General features: G+C 48.6%; 9 protein-coding genes across 9 annotated transcripts; 5 read left to right on the forward strand and 4 right to left on the reverse strand.

The window, feature by feature from the left end:
* Positions 1–323: 323 nt before the first annotated feature.
* FPRO_05394 (uncharacterized protein) lies at positions 324–1,627 on the reverse strand (the record flags this gene model as incomplete). Its single annotated transcript, XM_031231007.1, has 3 exons — positions 324–765; positions 822–1,222; positions 1,445–1,627. The coding sequence occupies 3 exons, from the start codon at positions 1,625–1,627 to the stop codon at positions 324–326; spliced, it is 1,026 nt and encodes a 341-aa protein (XP_031081087.1).
* Positions 1,628–3,435: 1,808 nt separating this feature from the next.
* On the reverse strand, positions 3,436–6,225 carry FPRO_05395 (uncharacterized protein; the record flags this gene model as incomplete). Its single annotated transcript, XM_031231008.1, has 1 exon — positions 3,436–6,225. The coding sequence occupies one exon, from the start codon at positions 6,223–6,225 to the stop codon at positions 3,436–3,438; it is 2,790 nt and encodes a 929-aa protein (XP_031081088.1).
* Positions 6,226–7,951: 1,726 nt separating this feature from the next.
* Positions 7,952–9,411, forward strand: FPRO_05396 (uncharacterized protein; the record flags this gene model as incomplete). The annotated part of the gene is made up of 6 exons (XM_031231009.1): positions 7,952–8,020; positions 8,067–8,281; positions 8,343–8,421; positions 8,471–8,503; positions 8,557–8,588; positions 8,637–9,411. 6 exons carry the CDS (start codon positions 7,952–7,954, stop codon positions 9,409–9,411), a joined length of 1,203 nt encoding a protein of 400 aa, XP_031081089.1.
* Positions 9,412–9,995: 584 nt separating this feature from the next.
* On the forward strand, positions 9,996–10,877 carry FPRO_05397 (uncharacterized protein; the record flags this gene model as incomplete). Its single annotated transcript, XM_031231010.1, has 1 exon — positions 9,996–10,877. The coding sequence occupies one exon, from the start codon at positions 9,996–9,998 to the stop codon at positions 10,875–10,877; it is 882 nt and encodes a 293-aa protein (XP_031081090.1).
* Positions 10,878–11,915: 1,038 nt separating this feature from the next.
* FPRO_05398 (uncharacterized protein) lies at positions 11,916–13,751 on the forward strand (the record flags this gene model as incomplete). The annotated part of the gene is made up of 4 exons (XM_031231011.1): positions 11,916–12,571; positions 12,617–12,897; positions 12,946–13,018; positions 13,100–13,751. 4 exons carry the CDS (start codon positions 11,916–11,918, stop codon positions 13,749–13,751), a joined length of 1,662 nt encoding a protein of 553 aa, XP_031081091.1.
* Positions 13,752–13,863: 112 nt separating this feature from the next.
* On the reverse strand, positions 13,864–14,913 carry FPRO_05399 (uncharacterized protein; the record flags this gene model as incomplete). Its single annotated transcript, XM_031231012.1, has 5 exons — positions 13,864–14,003; positions 14,051–14,312; positions 14,362–14,433; positions 14,484–14,592; positions 14,642–14,913. 5 exons carry the CDS (start codon positions 14,911–14,913, stop codon positions 13,864–13,866), a joined length of 855 nt encoding a protein of 284 aa, XP_031081092.1.
* A 407-nt stretch (positions 14,914–15,320) lies between these two features.
* Positions 15,321–16,195, forward strand: FPRO_05400 (uncharacterized protein; the record flags this gene model as incomplete). Its single annotated transcript, XM_031231013.1, has 2 exons — positions 15,321–15,692; positions 15,752–16,195. The coding sequence occupies 2 exons, from the start codon at positions 15,321–15,323 to the stop codon at positions 16,193–16,195; spliced, it is 816 nt and encodes a 271-aa protein (XP_031081093.1).
* Positions 16,196–16,359: 164 nt separating this feature from the next.
* FPRO_05401 (uncharacterized protein) lies at positions 16,360–19,002 on the reverse strand (the record flags this gene model as incomplete). Its single annotated transcript, XM_031231014.1, has 3 exons — positions 16,360–18,328; positions 18,386–18,629; positions 18,675–19,002. 3 exons carry the CDS (start codon positions 19,000–19,002, stop codon positions 16,360–16,362), a joined length of 2,541 nt encoding a protein of 846 aa, XP_031081094.1.
* A 638-nt stretch (positions 19,003–19,640) lies between these two features.
* FPRO_05402 (uncharacterized protein) lies at positions 19,641–21,388 on the forward strand (the record flags this gene model as incomplete). Its single annotated transcript, XM_031231015.1, has 6 exons — positions 19,641–19,794; positions 19,847–20,026; positions 20,076–20,221; positions 20,273–20,653; positions 20,703–21,215; positions 21,269–21,388. 6 exons carry the CDS (start codon positions 19,641–19,643, stop codon positions 21,386–21,388), a joined length of 1,494 nt encoding a protein of 497 aa, XP_031081095.1.
* Between the last annotated feature and the right edge of the window lie 101 nt (positions 21,389–21,489).

Genomic DNA, 21,489 nt, shown 5'->3' on the forward strand with positions numbered 1-21,489 from the left:
TTCGTACTCCAACATAGGCATAACCCGGCAGTAACTTGGCCCCAACGGTGACTGCTTTGACCCTCGCTTATGCAGTTCGTTAGTTTGTGCAGCAACAAGTGCTACTGAAATCAGGAATACCGTAGATGATCAGCAACATCACACCACTTTTTATTGTTTCCAACAGTCATACTCCATATCAAGGGCCATCACATCCTCCAAACGTGTTCAAAGCCGAACAGCACACAGGGTATCCGTATACGAGCTGCCATTCGAAACTATTGTCACTATCAAATGCGACTGTAGTAATCTTACAAAGCACCAACACCAAGACCTGCAAGCCATCATGGCTTGGAATCGTCCGCGGCCCCTGCAAGTCGCACTTGACTCGAGTTCGATAATGAACCCATCTCAATGGAATTGACTTCAATCTCGGTCTGTTTTGTAATGCCAGGCTGTGCTACTGACCGGCCCTCGTTTGTCGACTCAATCTGACTCCATTGAGATCGTTGGCGGGATCGTCCGAAGATATTTGCATCCATTCTTGCTGACTGCTTAGATTGAGATTTCGAGTCCTGGCTGCTGCGTATAAAGGCATTCTGGAAGGCTTTCCAAGGAATGAATCTGATGATGGGTCGGAGTGAAGGCAGGCAGACGCTGATAACGCCACAACAATTCTCGACCATGGTCCATACAACCGCGTTCACGTGAGAGAAATTGACGGTAAAGGTTGCGAAATTGACTGTGGTGATTAGTTCCAGTCGAACGATGGAGGTGATGACAACACTGGTGACAAAGTTAGCGGGCATTGCTGGCTTGGAATGCAGATGAGGAGAACTTACAAACCACCGAGGATAAAAAACAGAATAACGAATACTTTTTGAGCCGTGGTAATCTTGAGTTTAATCACTTGTGGAATCGGTAGAACAACCAGAAATAAATCGGCCATAATATTCGGAATCGACGTGCCAAAGAAAAACCCATTCAAGTCAACGCATTTGACACCAGGCTGTTGTTTCGCGATCGGGTCCCAATTTGCTTGTACTGGGACGCATTGAAGGGCTGAGATGAGAAACTGATATTCATCAGCGACAACATACGGGAATGGCAGCAAGGGAGTAGGCCACTGACTGAGGCGATGAACCACAAGATAATGCACACCCCCATGTAATAGATAGACCGTCGGATATAGTTCGATTGCCCAAATATTCTCCAGTAGAACATGAGGATGGAAAACTTGAGGCTGAGTTGGTTGCAATAGTAGATCAACTCGGCGGCGTATGCTACTTTGGCGGTATGGCTCATGAGTTCAGTCGTGATGGGCTCTTTGCCACTGATTAGGTCAAGGCTCGGGAGGCATATTAGGAGACAGGTGCAGAAACCTCCTGCCATGAACTGAGGGAAGGGGGGAAAAAAGACGAATCAGTCGGCGAATCTCGACGGAGACAACACGCGGAGAGCTTACCAGGCCAATCAGCGCGAACCAGTCATCCCACCAGAAGGGGTTTTTAGCCAAGACGCGACTCAAAAACCGGAGAGAAACTGACAAGACAGCCAAAGGGAAGCAGATTGAAAACACAAGGATCGTTCTGTTGCGATAGCCTATAGTCATAAGCTCAACGTCCGATACCTTGAGTTGGCTAGCCATTCTGGATCGGCGAGATTAGTACGGAGTAGAGTTTGTGTTGAACGGCGGCTAAAAGACTTTATTAACTAATAAATGATTAGTTACGGGTAGGGAACCTTATTTTATTGCGCTTCTGGAAGAAAAGGAGGAGAAATCATGTCGCATTGGGCTGACAATGATGAACCACAAACGTGGCGAATCTAGAAGTCGTAAAGTGGCTCTACTATTGGATTAAGTCAAAGACGCGACTCATTGCCCCGGAAGAAGGGAATCTCGGCGGGCGCTGGCATGATCTGTCCCGTGTCAGATCCTTGCATTACGTCGCAGTGGCTCTCCATTTGCTTTGTTGCAACAGCACAACGTTCCTTGTTATGTTATGCTCTGGGCCAATCCCCGACTCCGTACAACCCTGTTATCAATTTAAAGTTCAGGAGATAAGCCGGGTCTCAGTTTCACGATTTCATCTACTGATTGAGGGGGACCAAGCTACGGGGATGTATACCTCCTTATAGAGCAATCGCCGTACCCGGTGACGCAACAGCCAACCAGTATATTTGTTTATGCGAGCTAAGCGGTTTGCCTTGAAGTTTGAGCCCTCCCTGTCTTGCATTTTCGTATAGACCCACCAGAATACAACTCTCTGGAAACATATCCAAAGGCTGCTCCAACAGGTGATTAATGTTACCGTTGTACTTCGTATCACGCATAGGCTACACATACTCCGCAGTCTGAACTAAGAATACTCCGTACCCCAGCCGTCTTTTCTACGTTCAAAGGTAAGCCTCATTTTGGAAAAGCAGAAAGTCACACCAGCGGGACTCAACGAGGGAAACAAGACCCTAAGCGATGGGATACTGCTCGCTCGACGAACAGCCGACGGGATTTGAACAAAATTGCCTTTCAACTGTGCTACCACCCGCTTTACTCGTGGGACCACCGATTAGCGGCATGAACTACGTCTTCTTTCTCTGGGACAAAGCATGCCAGGGAGTATTCGGTATTCAAGGCCATGCATGTCAGCATGTTGTAGCGATCGCAATTGGATATCCTACAGCAGGACGAAACTGCCTATCAGCAGCAGTAAAAGTTCCATGACCTGCAGCCAAACGAAAACCCCAATTTAAAAAAATGTCAGCAATACTATCCTTTGGACCGGTTTTGAGATTGCGCTTGACTTTGAATTCTACGCAGCGAATGGCTACAAGGCCATCGTTATAAAGGACTCTCAGTCAGTAACGCATCGATTGCGTGACTCAGTGTGTCTAACTAGAAGGCTGTCATGTATGAATGTCGTGTAATTAATAGCATTCAGTGGTTTTAGGCTTTGCGTCTTACTTCTGCCAATCGATATGCCAAACCCTTTACAGTACTAAGTCCTTTATAAACCAGGCTTATAAGGAAGTATATACTAATAGCGACACTATCTGCTATTATAACCTGCCACTGCTATATGCTGACAGCTTCTTGTCGGAAAGATTAAGGGCAGAGCGTTTGCCTGTAACAACCAAAGAAGGCCCGAGCATTATTTACGCCTTCTCGATTAAACTGGAGTTCAAGATACTCTATTTCTTAACTAGATTTAAAGTAGAAAGTACGGAGAAAAATGCTAGTATTTTTTTATTTTTTTTCAGTTCTGTTGGATGATATTGATGTGGAGAAATTCCTTCACGATTTGGCCTAAACCTTTACGCTGAGATCCCAAAACCTATTCCGGCGGGCAATTGCTGTCGAGATCCAAATCACTTAAATGCTGCCACCGAACAGCTGTTCTCAGACAAAGGCACAGAATTCCATTCAAATAAGATAGCTTTGCCATGTAATTGGCAATCTCAGTTGTAGATACGCCATTTCTGACTCTTGATACAGTCGGAGCAGTCCCAACAGCCCTTATCACTCCAGCTCAGCTTCGTATCACCAGACTGTTGCCATGCAATACCCTTAAGTTGCCAAACTCCAATAGCACATTTGCCATACTCCTCAGACCAGCCCGATGCTTGACAGTCAGGGTTCGAGTTACAAAGAGCCGCACAACGCTCCTCTGAATCCTGGTTGGGGAACTTAGAAGGTGCCTCGTCCCACTGCCATGGGAAGTATCCCTCATGTTGACAGACCAAATCACCGGCGTCAACCTGCTTGAGCGAACAGACAGCATCCTCACTCGTGATGCTCGGGGCGCAAGTCGCCGTAGGGAGAGCAGTTCTGAGCGACGCAGAGTATGCATCGCGATCTTGGTCGTGGCAGAAGCATTTCCAGCAGCTTTGGTCACTCCACTCCATATCCTGGTCGCCACTATTGCCGGGGGTGAAGGCCGAGGTGAAGATAGAGTTGGAGGAGAAGACACAGGCCTGTTGGTTCTGATCCCATGCCGAAGACTTGCAGCGATGAGGCATCTGGTTGCAAAGGGCTACGCAGTTCTGGTAAGTGTTGATGCCCTCTTGCCAAGGGTATTCATTGTCTTCGAGTGTAAAAGTGTTCCTAATAGTTCCCGATTTACTGCAGTCTTGATAGTTATAGTTGTTCTGATCGAAGGTGCATCCATCGGATAAAGCCAGGGTGCATTGAGGCATGGAGGACTCTGTGATTGTTGGAACGTAAGAAGAGCTAAAGGTCGTAAGAGGTTCAGTACGTGTTGGAGTCATTGTCGTTTCTTCAACAGTATGTTCAGTAGAGCTAGGAGCCTGACTGGTGGTATCATGCTGTACCGAGCAATCGTTAGAGCAGGACCAGCAGCCTTGGGAACTCCATGGCAGAATGTAATCATGGGCGTTCAGGTTCTGTGCTTCCTGGAAGGCGCTGCTCGTCATGGCAACATTGGTGAAAATGCACCGTCCCCGAGCGGCATCATGAGCTGAGGCAGCACAGCCATCTAGCTGGTAACAAATAGTCGCACACTGCTCCGAGTTCGTCTGCATAGTGGCCTGATCGAAATCGTTGTTGGCATACGGCTCGAGATCAACAGCACCAAGGTTGCCGATCTTCTCACAGACAAGGTCTGAGGATGGTGAGCTCTTGAGATGGCAGTTGGGACAGAGAGTAGGCACGGAGGGAGAAGCCGATGTAGTTACGATTGCTGTAAGAGAGGTGGTTGAAGGTGCGACGGTCGAAGTCTCAATGTCCGCCGGGTTCTTGATGTCACAATCATGACACTCAAAGCAATCGAAATCATTCCACATCAGGGAGTTCTGCGCATTCAGATCAATACCAACGACGCCCAGTGTATCACCAAGCATCCAGCAGCTAGTCTCCGAGCCCAGGTTGTACAGCGCAAAGGCCTTGCAAGCAGATCCTTCCTGCTTGCAAAGCAAGGCACAGTCAGCGATGGAGTTTTGTCGAGGGTTGCTGGACTTTGTACGACCCCATGTCCCTTGCTTTGCCTTTCCGAAAGCCCAGCAGGCCCTGGGGGCGGTAGGACGATCATTCTCAGACACCTGAGGGATTCCTGGCAAGGACACCGTCTGGGTTACTTCTGGCTGCACAGGTGTGCAGTATCCTGGTGGAGGGGCTCCTACAGGACAGACGCGCGAGCCAGTTGGTAGAGAGCTTGCGGTCGAGGGGGAGATGTCAGTCGCGGTTGAGGGTTGCAGGGCGCTCGTGGGCGGGTCTAAGGTGACAGTCGTGAACTGTCTTTCTGATGCTGTCGATGGGTCAAGAGTGAGAGTCGTAAACTGTTTCTCTGGTGCTGTAGAGGGGTCCAAGGTCGGGACAGTGAACTCATTTGCGGTCGAAGGCTTGTTCTGAGTGTTGGTGGTCTCACTAGTGATAAAAGTCTTGGTTGATGGATGGATAGTGTTGGTATCAGGACCCATTGAAAGATCAGTTGTTGGGTGTTCAGGTTCGGAAGTGAGGGCATCAGTTCTAGTGGAAGGCTCGATTTGTGTCGATGGGCTTCTTGTGCTCTCACTGCTTAACCCGTTAGATGTCGTAGTAGTAGCAACTTCAGTCCCATCACCAAAGTCAATCGATACATCATTGATCGTCTCAGGAGTGACCTGGTTAGACATAAAGATCGAATCGACATAGATAGCCGCAATTCCACCAATTGGGCAATTGACCGACACTGAAAAAGCACCCTGTGTTTCGGGAACATCGGTCTGCTCAAGAACAGTATTCCAGTCGATAGCTGTTCCAATACTGAGGATTGTTGATGTATAGAATTGATGGCCGGCGATGGAAGCGCTCAGGGTGCAGACATTGATCTGGCTGGCAGTAACCACAGCGTAAAAGAAGCGGACGGTGTACTTCTTCTTGATGTCGAGGGAGTCAAGCTGTTGCGAAATGCTGACGATGTTTCCAATGGCTCGCTTGCGTCCAGGAGGATTGTTGGCAGCTTGTAGCTCGACGCAACCCTTCTCTTTGCTGCCGTCGCCGGTATAACCCCTGTTTTCGACAATCTGACACTGACCTTCGACTGTGTAGTTGGGAATGTTACTTGGGTTGGTGGAGTCCCTGACGGCGAAGTTTCCGTTGCCAATCACGTTCTTGACAACGACGGGTCCATTTGTCTCCGAGGTGGTCGGGGCAGATGTCGTTACTGTTGCATGAGGCTTGCATGGGCCTGCAAGGGCAACACCAAAGTTGCACAAGATAGTCAGGCCCGTCAAAGCGAAAGCAGAACGCATGGCGAAGGGCTTAACGAGTGTGATGGCCAAGAGGGGCACTGGGATGGTTAACAAAAGTGGCGGGAAGAGCAGACAGCGGCATATCGACTGTTTATGTGAATCCCGTCTGCGAAATTCGGTGACCTCGGCCCCTAATTCAATAGAGGCATTTCCCAAGAGAGCGGTCGAGACACTACGCGATGAGACTATTTACTTAAAATCAACGGGTCCGCTCAATCGGTGACAACTAGTGAACGCCTCGTTCTCTGCTCTGAAACGGAAATAGTTCCGCTTTTGCTGAAAGAAAATGTCAGAAGGTGTATTTAGATCTTATTTCAGATGGCTATTGAGATTTCAAGAGTACTTGGCTAATCAATCCAATGAATTACATATTGTCTACCTCCCAGAGATGGTTATATCCTGTTCCGTGGTTACTGGATGTTGGAAAATTACCCCTGACTTCAGCTTGAGACTAGCCACTAGCCCGTGTCTGTCAAAGTTCTGTCGAAGCCTGGAAGCCAATAGTGCATTATAGTGCTTGGCACTATTTAATCTTCTAGATACAGTTGCCATTAGCTAAACCGTGGCGCTGTACCTATTTGAGACCCTGATATTGTGGGCTTTAGATGGCGGCTTCGGCGGAGGCGGAGAAATGGAGGTTCCGTACTCCGTCGGACTTTCCTGTTTTGGCTCGTGGCCGGCTGTATCATTGGGCTATCATCCGCAGCCAACTACCCTATATTTCTAATCTTTGACTCCGAAACAGCGATTGTCTGCATGCTCTACAGTAAGCCGTCAATCAGGGAGGCTGGTTCTACGAGAGTAAGATAAAAGATGACAACTTTTTATCAGTCTCGATTTGAGACACATATGTTGTGCCATGCACGGGACTGCACCAAGCTGGGATAATAGTATAATACCCTTCGCCCTGGATATGATGCGATCCTTCTCGGCCAAGAATTAAAAAAAGAACTATTTAAGGTGGATGTGAAACCCAACAGTCAGAAAATCTACCAAAATCCTCAGAATCACTATAAGGCCATGTTCAAAGACAACAACTTTCCTAATAAAAGGTTCTCTGGGCCTCACGATGCAGTCAACAAAGCTTTGAAACAACGACCTCGTCAATGCCATCTATGATGGCTTTGCCCTCAAACGGTAGTTCACACTTGATCCAGTCCTGGATTGATGGCGATAGAGAATTCCACGATACGACTCTCGGTAACAAAAAGAACCTGATCGATTAGGTATAACCTTTTTTTGTTTTTTGTTTTGTTTGAAAGACTAGAACCTGCTGTCGACAGTTACTTCTAGTGTGCAAGCCAGAAACGGGTAATTCTCAACTTCCTTTAGTAAACGCCGATTAGTAGAAAAGGACAGCTGGGAGCGCCTGAAGAGTTGACCTTCGAAACATTCGAGGACTAGTCATATAGGGTACCTCGTAAAATCGGAAATTGCATCATGTTCGGCCCGCCGCTATTGGAGGAAGGATCGAGACTAAGAGACTTTTGTACAAGCAGGACGCCTTTGATTGGCTAGTCAAGTTCTGGTTCCTGAACAGAATCGATAGTTCGGAGATAGGCCGCTTCTTATGCCGCTATTTTCTGACGAACAGATCAATGAGATGAGATACACATAGGGGACGGCAATAACATCCGATTGCAGATGAATAAATACAACATTCGCCTCGACTCTTGGCGCATTTAGTTTAGCCATTATTGCTCGCGTGCCGTTGACGGTTATCACAATGAAAGTGACATTGTTATCTGCTTTGCTCATCGCATCTGCGTCTGCTGATGCAGGCACTTGCACAAAGGTAACATCAGCCATGCACCGTGGTGCTACGTCGCTGACAATCATAGGACGCCTGTCTGAAAGCAGTTGGATTGTCCAATTGCCGAGCTCGAAGATGGCCGCCCGCACACGAGAGCGACTGTTCCTCATTCCTACGATACACTTCGATTCCTTCTGCGACGACTGTGACTGCGACTGCGGAGCAATCGACCGTGACACTGAAGGATACCGAGACTCTGGGCCCGGAGACAGATGAGGCGACTGCGACACAGTCCGATCAAACGTAGGTCCTTTGAGCATCTGCAGCATACATTCATGGATTGACAATAACGGACATCATCTAGTGCCACCACCAGCGTTACTTCCGACCCTGTGACCGTTTACGTTGCTGTAACCCCCACCAAGACTGTCACTGTGACTATTGTAAGCACCAAGAAGCTGCCATCAGTTCATATTGCTGACTTCATTATAGACACCAGACCCCTACCTGGAGACCGACGTAAACGTAAGGATACCGCAGTGTCTATTTGAGGAATGTCAGGGCTAACAGGGACATAGACCAGGACAGTGGTTCAGACTGACGTGAACACGTATGTAATAGCGTCCCATCGTGAAGGCTCATCCTGACTCTCTTTTAGTGTTACGGAGACAACTTACTATGGCCTTCCCTCCAAGCGTGCAATTGCCGCTCGATCCACCAAGAACATCATCAAGCCAACGGATATTCCCTCATATGCTGGATCATGCACAGATGCTGAGCAGTACAGCAGCGCTTGTGCCTGTATGGGCGTTACAGAGACTACCATCGAAGCAACGGGTTCTTTAGTCACTGAGACTGTTGAGCCTCACCCTGAGACGGTTGTTGATTTCCAAACTGAGACCCAACCTGCGGTGACCATCACCACGACCCTCCCAGCCAAGACTCGAACTGTGACTGTCACTCTCCCTGGACCTCACGTTACCGAGACAACCACCGCAGATGCCACCACAGTTTTGACCTCTTTTACCGCCGAACAGGATACTATAATCACCACGCAGCAAGCCACCGAGGTTGACAAGACTACATCAGTCACCACCAAGACCCGCTCCGTCGGACCAATCTGCACCACCTACACGCCTCAGAGCTCATGCCAATGCAAGTTTGAGGTTCTTTGCGACACAGCAGTCCACGTTACTCAATCAGTTTTCTTCAGACAAATAGACTTCAACACTTATGTTGGAAGCTTTGAAGAGTGTATGCAGCGCTGTGACAACAACCCGAGCTGTCAGTTTGGTGACTTTGCAGGACTTCCAAATGGTGGTCTTTGCTCAAGCTATAGTGGAAATCCGGGAGACTCTGGCACTGAATCTCAAAGCGGAACTAAGTATTTTGAGAAGGATGGAAATGTTGATTGCTCGTCTTGTTCGTCATAGAGCAGGCAATAGTTATGCATGGTATTCAAATTTGCTGGACGCACGTTGATACTTTAATGTGTTTTATTAGGTTTTATGAGTTAAATATACTTAATACGCGCTTTCGTTTCTTTTTTGATTTAGAAACATCAACTTTGATATTGCATTTAGATTCAACAGCTTGATGAGATTGTGGCATTTATTATATACAATCCCTCGTTGCTAACATATATCATTGAGGGTAAATAAAATCCTTTGAACATTGTCGGTGGTTAGACAATGGAGTGCAATGTCCCACACAGAATGTGAGTATCTCTTGGAGCGTGTTTCGACGCCAACCCTCACGAGCCGGTTATTGTCGGCATTGGAAGAATGTCAAACCATGATGATTACCGAAACCGATGCTTTTGCATCGGCAGTATCGGGAGCATCGGCTTGTGTTGCAAAGGGCGTACAAAACTTTATTTCTTTTCTAGCATGCTGTTATGAGAGCCCTTTGTTCTCACTTATAATGCCATACACAAAACCACCAGTAAATAAATTAATCCAGCACAATAGACTATTTCTATCTACTCAGAATTCCGTCAAGGCGACTTTCAGTCAAGATGAGAATTGGTTTCCTAGGCTTGGGAACGATGGGCACGCCCATGGCCCTCAATCTTCGTCGACAATTCCCCGTCACAGTGTGGAATCGCAATGCCGCCAAATGCACGCCCCTCATCGAGGCCGGTGCTAAAGCCGCGCAGACTCCTTCCGTTGTGGTTGAGAAATCAGATGTCATCTTCACGATGCTTTTCGACGACAAAGCGATCCAGTCCATGATTGACAACGAGCCCAATGAAAAGTTTATGAAAGCCATACGTGGTAAAACATTGATCAACACTAGCTCAGTGTCTGTCGACTTCAGCCATAAGCTTGCGCAGCAGGTACAGAATGCGGGTGGCCAGTTTGTTGAGATGCCTGTCAGTGGCAGCAAGGTCCCAGCTGAGGAGGGAAAGCTTGTAGGCATGATGGCTGGCGACCCACAGGTTGCTGAACAGATCAGAGCCGTCGTCGAACCTATCACTACTGCGGCTATCTACTGTGGTCCTATTGGATCAGGCTTGAAGGCCAAATATTCCATCAACCTGTTCCTGGTCTCTGTGACCACTGGTCTTGCAGAATCAGTGAATCTTGCTAGAGCTCAAGGGTTGGACTTGGAGGCCTTTGGACAGGTACTAAACAGTAGTCCGTTGGCATCTGCATACTCCAAGATGAAGATGGCGAAGATACTCGACGGAGATTGGACACCCCAGGCGGCCATCAAAGACTGCTATAACAGCACTGAGCTGATCAAGTCTGCTGCGCAAAGCGTACAAGTTCAAACTCCATTTGTCCAAGTTTGCAATTCTCTCTATAGAGAAGCTCACGAAAATGGTTTGGGGGAGGAGGATATGATGGCTATTTATAAATTGTTTGCCGAGACTCCGGGAAAGTTTTGTACATAATTAGAGAAGTGAATAAAAAAAATTCTGTAATTCTACAGGTTACATTGAGTTTTACCCTTCGTATGCCCTTATCCATCATGCGTTAGATGGCTAGAGCAAGATATCAGTAAATACCTACCTAGCCCGGGTCAAGTTAATATGAAATTCTTCAATATTCCTTAAGATTACATTTTTACTAAATCCTTCCGCTGATACAAAGCTGTTTATGTGGCTCACGTACCAAGTTTTACGGACAGAAGATTAAACCTCGGGAAAGTGGAATTTTCAGCTACCTTAGGTACTAATTAGAATTATGATCTCACTACGGCTCATGAAGTTCATACTCCTTCCAACATACAAGAAACAGATTGCACATGAAGTACTTATACTTATCTGAGCAAGTCTTCTTGTAGGGCTATATACATAAAGCGTGATTTTAACTCCTCGCCTATGCCAGGCAAAGATAGATCCTGCAGTGGAACCCCGAGACGGCGATCGAATTGAACAAGCTTGGGAGACGATATTTTGGACCTTGAGGGCTCAGAAATCCCCAAGCACTGCTAATCTTCTCTGTATTACTAGGTGATATCTGATTTTGAGATATGGATGAGCCAAGTAAACGTGTTGGTGGTCAGTACTCGAGAAAGCGCGCGTTGCACGCGTGTCTAGTCTGCAGAGCAAGGTTTGCCAAACCCACTTTTGAAAGACATGCAGCCGTATTAACAATATCAAAGGAAGTCTCGGTGTGATAGCCAACGGCCCAGCTGTGGTTTCTGTGTCAGGACCAACACACAATGCACTTATCCAGACATAGAACCCGCCAGGTGAGATTGCAGCGACCAGCCTCCAGCGATTCCCGACTGACATTAGACGTCAAGCCTAGACAAAGCCTCATTGCTCATTTTGGAAAGGATACAGATCATGGAGAGTAATTTCCTCAAACAGCTTCATGGCGTGACAGGTAACGGAGCTCTGAGAGCATCAAGTGCGAAACCGAGCACGCCAGCTTTACAGCAGACACCAAGGCCAAGAAATCAGTGGCCGAGCGGGGGCATAATAATGTCTTGGAATGTGCTTCGAGAGCCTATCACCAGATGCGGCCAGCATCGATACTGGGAGACATATCGAAATGAGCTGCTGCTCAACCCTGATGGAGGTTCAGAAACACCTGGACCTAGTCCTTCTATCAAGGCAGAGTTTGTGAGGTCTGATGCAACAACTGATCCGCTCGATCATGACCAAGTCATGTCGGACGATACGCAAGTGGATTCTACTCCAGAATCAGCTAATCTCACAGCATCACTTATTAGAAACTACGTTGTCAATATCCACAGCAAGTCACCAATCTTGGACCTTGACTTCTTGAAAGACCTGGAAGACCGACTACTGAAGGACAGAGAGCTTCAAAACTGGCCAGTACAAAAGGCGCTACCAGCAGGACTACAGCCTCCAGACATGGCAATCTTGCTGTTAGTACTCGCTCTAGGAGAAGTGTCAGCAAGGACTTCCCCGGAAAAGCAACCGCTTGGTCAATCCCATTACATTACTCTGGCACTTCCATGGCTTGGAGTCACGGCGTTTAGTAATGGCTCACCTATCAAGGACTTGCAAGCACACTTGCTCTTAGCCAGTTATCAGATGTGGATCCTGAGGCCGTGGAAAGCATGGTGCTATGTTGAGACAGCCGCAGCCAAGGCTGAGACAATGTTGCTGAGGTGCGTCTACTATCACAGATAAGTCGTAAGTCTCTGACTAAATAGGTACCCCGATATTCTTGAGCAGAAGCTTAGTCACAGAGTATTGTGGGCAACTGCAAAGATGCAGCTGGAGCTAACCGAAGAGATCTATCCTCACCTTGGACTTTTGAAACCAGGCAGGCTCGGGCAACTGATCCAAAGCACTCCGATTCCCCCACCGCCGCCTCAGCCATTTGAATGGCCTAATATCGGCTCACAGCTTGATACGGATACGTGGTATTGCTACCTGGCTGAGACTTCCAGCCGGAGATTGGTCGAGCGTATCAAGGCTGAGCTTTACAGCGGTAAGCCATTCACAGCATTGTGTGTGTCGGATTTTGATGGTTGTATAGAAGAATTCATCGGAAGTAGTATAACAACCAGTTATCCGTTGGCGTGCGAGTTTGAACGTCAGATAAACGAATGGTAAGTCTTGTGAGTCAGGAAGCAACCTCACAGAGCAGATCTGCCTAGTATAACGTGGACCTGAAAATAACGAGACAATAGGATGAGCTCGCTCCCAGCAGACCTACGATTTGCATCACAGCTTTCCTCCGAATTCTCCCCAGGAACGATTGAAACTCTGGAGCAATCAATCAAGCACCGAATGCGAAAGGTTCTGGTTGACAGACAAGGACAGTTGATGATGCTTGTGTTCCGCCCTTTTCTCGCGGCTCTCGCAGATGCTCACTCTGACACAAACGAACCAGATGCCCATCCTGACGCTCTGTTAAAAGGAGCGGCGAAATATCTTCACTACACAATCAAATTTCTCCACCAACAGTCAGAACAACCCGTTCGGCATTACGGATGCTGGCTTCTGGCACGGAACGTCTGGTCAGCTGCCGTATCGCTCATCGCGGCATGTTATCTGCCAAATGTGATTCATCACATGGATTCAAGCGAGCCTGAGATTCAGAATTCCGATGTTGCTAGCCCGATGTCACAAGGATCAGTCATGCCTACCATTTTTGGGGGAACTTTTTCTCGGTGTGCTCTGGACGCCTGTCAGCATGCTTATCAACAACTTCGGCTTTGGGATAAGGAGAGTGCAAGCCTTTCGTATTGCGCGGATCAGCTATGGGCGTTGATTGTGGATGCTCAGTGGCATGATCGTAGTGTCGTTGGGAACGATATTTCTGGTTATGAGCAGACCTAGTGTTTGTTAGTAGCGATGTGTTAGGTTGGTATCATAGCACTCTTATTCGACAGACATTATTGGCGCGCGTGAGATTGGCATTAGACAGAATTGACAACACCTCTTGGTGCGTTTATTGTTCATATACAACTTTGTTTGCAATGGCACCAATGCCATCTATCTCAACCTTGGTAACATCGCCCTCCGTCATACTAATCTGAGGCGTCCTTCCAAAGCCAACACCAGCGGGAGTTCCAGTGAAGATAAGGGTCCCTAAAAGAGTCAATCATGGCGGGCGAGCCTAACGGCGTTGAACTTACCAGGAAGCAGCGTCATGCCTTGGCTCAAGAATGACACGATCTCGGCTACAGAGAAGATCATATTATTGGTGTTGCCGTTCTGCACCTGGGTATCCTTGAGGGTGCCGCGAATCCCAAGCCCGACGGCAGAGCCGAGGATATCTTTTGACACGATTGCAGGTCCTATAGGTGCGGAAGAGTCGAAACACTTCGAGTAGCACCATTGGCCTCCACCCAAGTGCGGTTCAAGCTGCCATGCTCTGTTGGAGATATCGTTGCCAGCCTACAATAGCGTTATTAGCGAGCCTCTCCTGTAAGCTCTGATCACTTACAGTATAACCGAAGACATAGTCTAGTGCGTCATCCTTGGACACCCGCGAGGCCTTCCTGCCAATCACGATCACCTAAGACAATAAATCACTTTTCTCTGTATCTGGAGCCAGAACCCTCTTACTAATTCTGATTCGTAGTCGAGTCTTCCCTTCTCCCATGAAGTGCGAGGGAGGACAAGGTCGTCATATGGGCCAGTAAGTGCAGTCACCGGCTTGAAGCTATCGCGACGACTATGAGACCACGTCTTCTAGAATGGGCTATCGAGTCCGAATTACTCACAAAACAACCGGCACCTTTGGGATAGCCATCTTGGCCTCCTGAGCGTGGTCTGTGTAGTTCAGGCCGATGCAAACAACGGAGCGGGCATCATCGATGTCAATGGGACACAAGAGCTTCTGAATGCCGTGCTTGTTGTCGCTAATTTGAGTCATAGGTGAGAACGGGCTTCCCTCCTGAAAAGGTTTGGCGAATTGGAGTGCCTCATCTGCAGCGCCGTAGTAAGTCTTGCCATCATCTTTCGAGACAAAACGAACAAGGCGTTGGATCGACATTTTAGCTAAAGAATTTGTACGTAATTGATGTCGAAAGGTTGAAGAAGCCATGGGCACATTGGATCCCTTGAGATAATTGCCGAGTATACAACGCTGGAATAAATACTCGATCGAACCATTTAACAGTACTTGTCAGACGTCATCGGAACCAGGACAAGGTCTAGTGGAGATGACCGAGTCAAGCCCGTGCGTAGAGATTCAGTGGCGTCGGTTCAGAGGCCGAAATGCCCCGAAAGTCCAGCCTAGGCCGAAACTGGCGTAGATGAGCGCCTGAGCTGGCGTTGCATGACCGAGGCGGAACGCGTAGGTTGTGATTCTACTGTAAATCAAGTACATAACGAAGCTCAACCGCAAACTAGTCGGGATGTCCGTCTACTTCTCACGTTACCAGGCTTGAACCTATTACCATGGCCGATCTCCAGATAATCAAGACAATGCTGGAGCGCGCACTTCATCAGCGTCCCTTCCTCCTCGCTACCACTTCTGGAGCTGCGGCTCTAGTAGTGTTCGCAGCATGGTGCATTAAAGACTATCGCGATTACCTCGCCCTCGGCCCTGGTGGTCCCCCTTACAATGTCAAAGGATGGGCGTGGATCACCTTTGGCATCCGTCCTTTTGCGCTTAGCAAGTCAGGTGCGACTTATGTTGCCGACTATCCCACAGAGGGAAGCCATCCTGAGATCAAGGGCCTACCTAGACGGCAAGGAGATCGGGCGCTGCTTGGTGGCATTGCTCCTCATCGTCAATTATCGCAGCATGCGCCCACGCGTATGAGAACCGTATGTCCTCGGCCTCTGCTGCTTTCGGCCGTTCTAACTTGACTAATCTTGTTTCTTAGTACATCGAGAACCTCTTCGCCAATGCCGCACGACAACACCCCTCGATCCTCGAGACCAGGAAGTCACTATATGAACGCCACCACAATGCGCTCTTCGTTTCACACAAGCTCCTGGAGTCACGGCCCGAGCGTCTACCTCAGACAGCGATTATAGCGAGAGGCGAACTGGGACATGCTCACCCTGATTTATCGGTCCACCTATACCTGTCACCGGCAGACGCTCGCGTGATCATTGAGAAGGGCTGGGCCGAGAGACATAGACTCTCTGTCCCAGAGACCTCATGGGTCAAGAACAAATACGCTATTGCTAGTACCTACCTGATGATGTATGGACCTCGGGATGAGAAGGAGATGGAGGTCTTGAGAGTCATTCTTGAGAACAGTATTCGCTTCATGACAGGCCAAGATGAAGTGGAGAAGGTGCAGTGGAAGAACGCTGTGTAGTAGTAATCTCCGAGTAGTTCTATCATTAATTGAAAGAGGAGAATGGTCTTTTGAAGTGCTGCTATTGTTGTGATTGCTTGTTGGTGGTGGCATCATCTGTAAACAATTAAAAGACATTTCTAGCACAGATATAAATATAGAGGTTCGGAAACATGTGCTATAATCTACTCTATGGTAAATCCTTCATCAACTCTGACAACAACATCATTAATTTCCTTCCATTCCCCGACTCCACGCGGTCCAGCCATACGAAACCTATAATTTCCCGCGTCAACACGCCAAAGGTGATCTTGGACATCCCAATACGAGAAGCCCTGAGCTGTTAAACAGAATTCCAGATCTTGCGAAGCTCCCGGCTCCAGAATCGCAGTCTTTGCAAATGTTCGTAGCTCTACCCTCGGTCTCGGTGTCGTTGGCTCCGAAGCTTCAATGAAGAGGAGAATGGTTTCACTCGCAGCCACGGCGCCAGTATTCTGAACTTCAAGAATTACTTTGACTGCTGCCTGAATGGGATCAAACGTCAAGTTGGTAGGGCTTTTGACAGAACAACTGAATACGCTGTATGACAAGCCATGGCCAAAGGCGAATCGCGGGCTGTACGTCTCGAGTGACGGTTGACGGTACCCGACGTAGATGCCCTCGCGATAATGGATCTCCTTTTCAGAAGTCATCAGACTCTCAACATTACCAGCTGGATAATCTTCCACTGTGTCCCAAAACGTAGTTGGAAGTCTCGCGCACGGCGATGCGTCTCCAGATATAATTCTAGCAAGCGCACTGCCGAACTCCATACCAGGAAACCACGCATAAATGACGGCGTCGACTTCATCAATCCAAGAACTCGTGTCAATGGGTGACCCGGCATTGACAACCACGATTGTCCGGCCGTGGCATGCCTTGGCGACACGAAGGATAAGCTCATCTTGTCGACGTGGGAGCTTCATGCTCACACGGTCGAATCCCTCGGATTCCCATTCTGTACCAGTACCGACAATAACTAGAGCAGTGTCAACAGTCTCTGCGAGCCTTTCTGCCCTAGCCAAAGCGATATCATCATCGCTAGCGAGTGCAAGACCAAGTCGACAACCCTGAATGAAGAACTCACGGTTCACATTCTGAGCCTTGTGCTTCGAAGACCAGCTGAGAACCTCAAACTTGTACCTTCGACCTGCTTCCAAATGTAGCGGTTCCTCTCGACGGACTTCTAGTTTTGAGCGATCAAAGAGGAAGTCCTCGGTAGAAATATTGAGATCTCGTTCAACGTCAAGGACAGCTCTGTCATCCAACAGGCACTTTGCGCTACCCGGGCCGCTCAAACTAAGGTTGTATGGCCCCGTCTTTTGTGCGACAAGCTCGAAGTTCATGCTTATGCAAAAGTCAGAGCGATCTAGCAGGCCATCTGGCGCATGCTCAACAAGCATGTACAAAGTGTCTTTCAACTCTTGAGAGTGGAAGAGCTGTTGTGGAGAGGGTTGATCTCCGTTGTACCAATGCAGCGTGATGTTGTCAATATGGAGGCCGGATTCGTTCGGAAGTGGCACAAGTCTGTTGACAGCGACGCCAGCTCCAAGTGTCGCATTTCTATAGGTCTTCTGGAGAGCTTCCCATGGAGTTGATGCATATGGCACCTTGAGACTTGCAGATCCTCCTCCAAATAGAGACGGTTCGATCGCATGATGTCCAAACACAGCGAGTCTGGTATCTCGATCAACAAGTGGAAGTGTATCTCCTTCATTCTTCAGAAGCACCATGCTTGACTCAGCAGCCTGTCGTATCAACGACCTGGAAACTACATCCTCGACATAGTCTGGTTCTTCGGCTTTCAGTGGCGGTGGGAAACCAGGTTCTCCAACACGGCCAGTCTTTCGAAGAAGATCGATGACCCTCGCTGCTGATTCTTTGATCTGTTTATTCTGTACTTCTCCCCTCTTTAGAGCTTCTAACACCTTTTTGTATTCGCGAAACTTGGTCGGGCCTGGCATCTCGAGGTCGAGACCAGCGTTGAAGGCATCAGTTGTACTGTAGGTTCCGAACCAGTCTGAAATGACCGCACCGTTGTATCGCCATTCGTCGCGGAGGATGGAGAGAAGGCTCTGAGATTCGGAGCAGAACGAGCCGTTGACAGAGTTATATCTGTAGTAGTCTCAGGTTAGCGATATCATCTCCTAGAACGGGCAGCCTGTGACTTACGCAGTCATGATGCACCATGGATCGGCCTGTTCAACAACAATTCTAAACGGTTCGAGATATATCTCCCTCAATGCTCGCTCTTCGATAACGCTGTTACTCCATCGTCGACCGTTCTCTGCCTCGTTGGCTAGGAAATGCTTTGGGCTAGTGGCAATGCCCTGGGCTTGAAGACCCTTGACGAAAGATGCAGCGATGAGGCCACTGAGCAAAGGATCTTCGCTATAAGACTCAAAGTTTCGACCACCTACAAAGTCAGCTAAAGCACGGGTAGCCACCTGATAGTACTTACACAAGGGGTAGCGATGGATGTTCATGGTTGGAGCCAGGAGTCCATGCACTCCTTTGCGCTTACACTCTCTCGCGAGAACACCAGCCAGCTTTGTCGCCAATTCGACATCAAAAGAGGCACCTAGAGCTGTCCCGCACGGAATTGCTGTAGATGGCGCTCCATTGATCCAGTCTTCGCCTCTGACGCCATTGGGCCCATCAGAGAACTTGAGTGATCCTAGGCCGAGGGCTTCATTGGTGCGAGTATGCCAGAAGTCATGGCCTGAGAGGAGGTTCACGGCATCCTCTAATGACAGCTCGGAGGAGAGGTCGCGATCAATTGAGCCCATCGTGCTTGATTGTGCAATTGCAAGTCAATGCTTGATAAAAGGGTATGAAGCTCGATGTTAAGGGGCTGTTGATCTCAAGGGTACAAACGTACGAGACATCTTGGAAGATGATATCTAAAAAGGAATAGAATAGTAGGAACATCTTGCCACGAAAGACGGGGTCCCCGGTTTGACTCCGGGGCAGGTCGGGGCTGCTCGCTGGTCCAGGTCCATTCTCTTCAATCCCTCAACATCCAGAATAGGGTAAGTCCGTCGCTTGGGCCTCATCGGGGCAATTCGGCTGTGGCGCCGACACACTGCTTCTCCGCCCTCAATACCTGATTGGCCGGGGCATTTCGGTGTGTGAGCCGACATCATGAACTCCTAATCTCCACTGCGAGCTAGTGCTTGTCTTGTGCTCAGCTCGCTAATAGAATCTTGCGGAGAAGATTCAGCAGTCAGCTACCCCAGATGGGGTAACAATGCACGATCCAGATTTTTGGAACGCGTCGGGATCTTGAGTCAACTGACGTCTCGGTACTTCACGATGAGTGCTAATTCTTCGGTTTGAAACGATCATAAAAAGGCAGCACCCCAGACTGAGTTGCAGATCATCAGCAGTTCTCCAAGTATCATCGTCAACCATCACCTTCGCCGTCATGACCGCTCCAGCTTCAACTTCGCTCTTCAAGAACCCTAGCCTTCTGAGGCTGTATCTCCTTCTCATTCCTGGCTCTCTGATTGTCAGTGCTGCAATGGGATATGACTCAAGTCTCATGAATGGCATCCAGGGAGTTGATCGATGGCAGAATTGTTAGCATCTCACTTCTATAGATGTTCGTTGTAGCTAACCATGGGCGTTTAGACTTCAACCACCCCCAAGGCTCTCTTCTTGGTATTATGAATGCTATTCTTCCTCTCGGCGCCGTATTCGGAACAATCCCCGCCGCTTGGATATCTGACCATCATGGAAGACGATGGGCCATGGCTGTCGGCGATGTCATTGTTGTTCTTTCGACCATCATTCAGACCGCGAGCATCAACAGTCAGTCTTCCTCGGCACCCTTCGGAAGTGAAGCTAACGCTATCTGCAGCGCCCATGTATATGGCTTCACGATTCTTGATCGGTCTCGGAATCACCATCGCGTCTAGTTCTGCTCCCATGCTCGCCGCCGAACTGGCCCATCCCGAATCGCGAACGACCTTGACATCGATGTATAACACGCTCTGGTACTTGGGAGTAAGCATAATGCCCCCAAGAGACTCGGAATAAGGTAGTTAACCTCTATAGTCTATCATCGCAGCATGGACGACATACGGCACTTATCGCATCAACTCAGAATGGTCTTGGAGACTCCCTACAGCTCTTCAAGCGCTCCCCGCCATCATCAACCTCATAGGACTCTGGTTTCTCCCCGAAAGTCCTCGATGGCTGGTAGGTCAAGACCGCCATGACGAGGCCCGTGATATTCTGATCAAGTACCATGCCAATGGTGACCAAGACTCTGCATTTGTTGCCGCTGAGTTTGAAGAGATTCGCACTGCGCTTCAACTTGAGCTGGCTGGATCGAGGTCCTGGAAGGAGTTGGTCCAGACCAAGGCTAATAGACATCGAACTTTCCTCGTTATTTGCTGTGCTTTCTTTCCCCAGTGGTCTGGCAATGGCTTGGTGGTAAGTCAGCCTGCTCCTTATTTTATAAGTAACTCACTAATCTATCTAGTCTTACTATATTGCTCCCGTCCTTCGATCGATTGGTATCAACTCACAGGAAGATATCACTCTTATCAACGGTATCCTTCAGATCTGGAACATGATCGTGGCCATGACTGGTGCCAACCTCGTAAATCGAGTCGGTCGTCGCCCTCTCTTCGTCGTCGCAACTTCATGCATGCTAGCTGGCATGGTCGCTTGGACCATCACCGGCAGTGTCTTTGCAAGGACCAAGTCAGAGGCCACCGGTACGGGAATTCTCACTTGCGTCATCTTCTTCGCTTCTTCGTACAACATCTGCTGGAACCCACTGGCTGTCGCATACCCCGTGGAGATCCTCCCCTTCAACATTCGCGCCAAGGGTATCGCACTTCTCATGGGATCCATCAAAGGAGCTAGTTTCTTCAACCAGTTCGTTAACCCCATTGGGCTGAAGAATCTTGGTTGGAAGTATTATATCGTGTACTGCGTTTGGCTTTGCATTGTTCTCATCATAGTCTTCTTTATGTTTCCGGAGACCAAGGTAAGTCTTTCGTCGTTTCTTTCAATCATTGAACTGGCTGACTAGGTTTATAGAACCGATCCCTCGAAGAGATCTCTGAAGTGTTCGAGAAGCACTCGGAGGGCGCACCCGAGAAGCAGGTTGAGGCGACCGATATTGAGTGTATTGAACATCGGAGGAACGAGAAGGACTAAGACGGCGCCTACGCTTTGATGGTTACAGAGGCGGCCAATCAATGCTTTATATTGAGGCTGACGGACTGGCGGCGCTCTACGCACCTCCTTCGTGACAGCGA

Source organism: Fusarium proliferatum (assembly GCF_900067095.1).
Source record: "Fusarium proliferatum ET1 genome assembly, contig: FPRO_scaffold004, whole genome shotgun sequence".
Taxonomy (NCBI): Eukaryota; Fungi; Ascomycota; class Sordariomycetes; order Hypocreales; family Nectriaceae; genus Fusarium; species Fusarium proliferatum.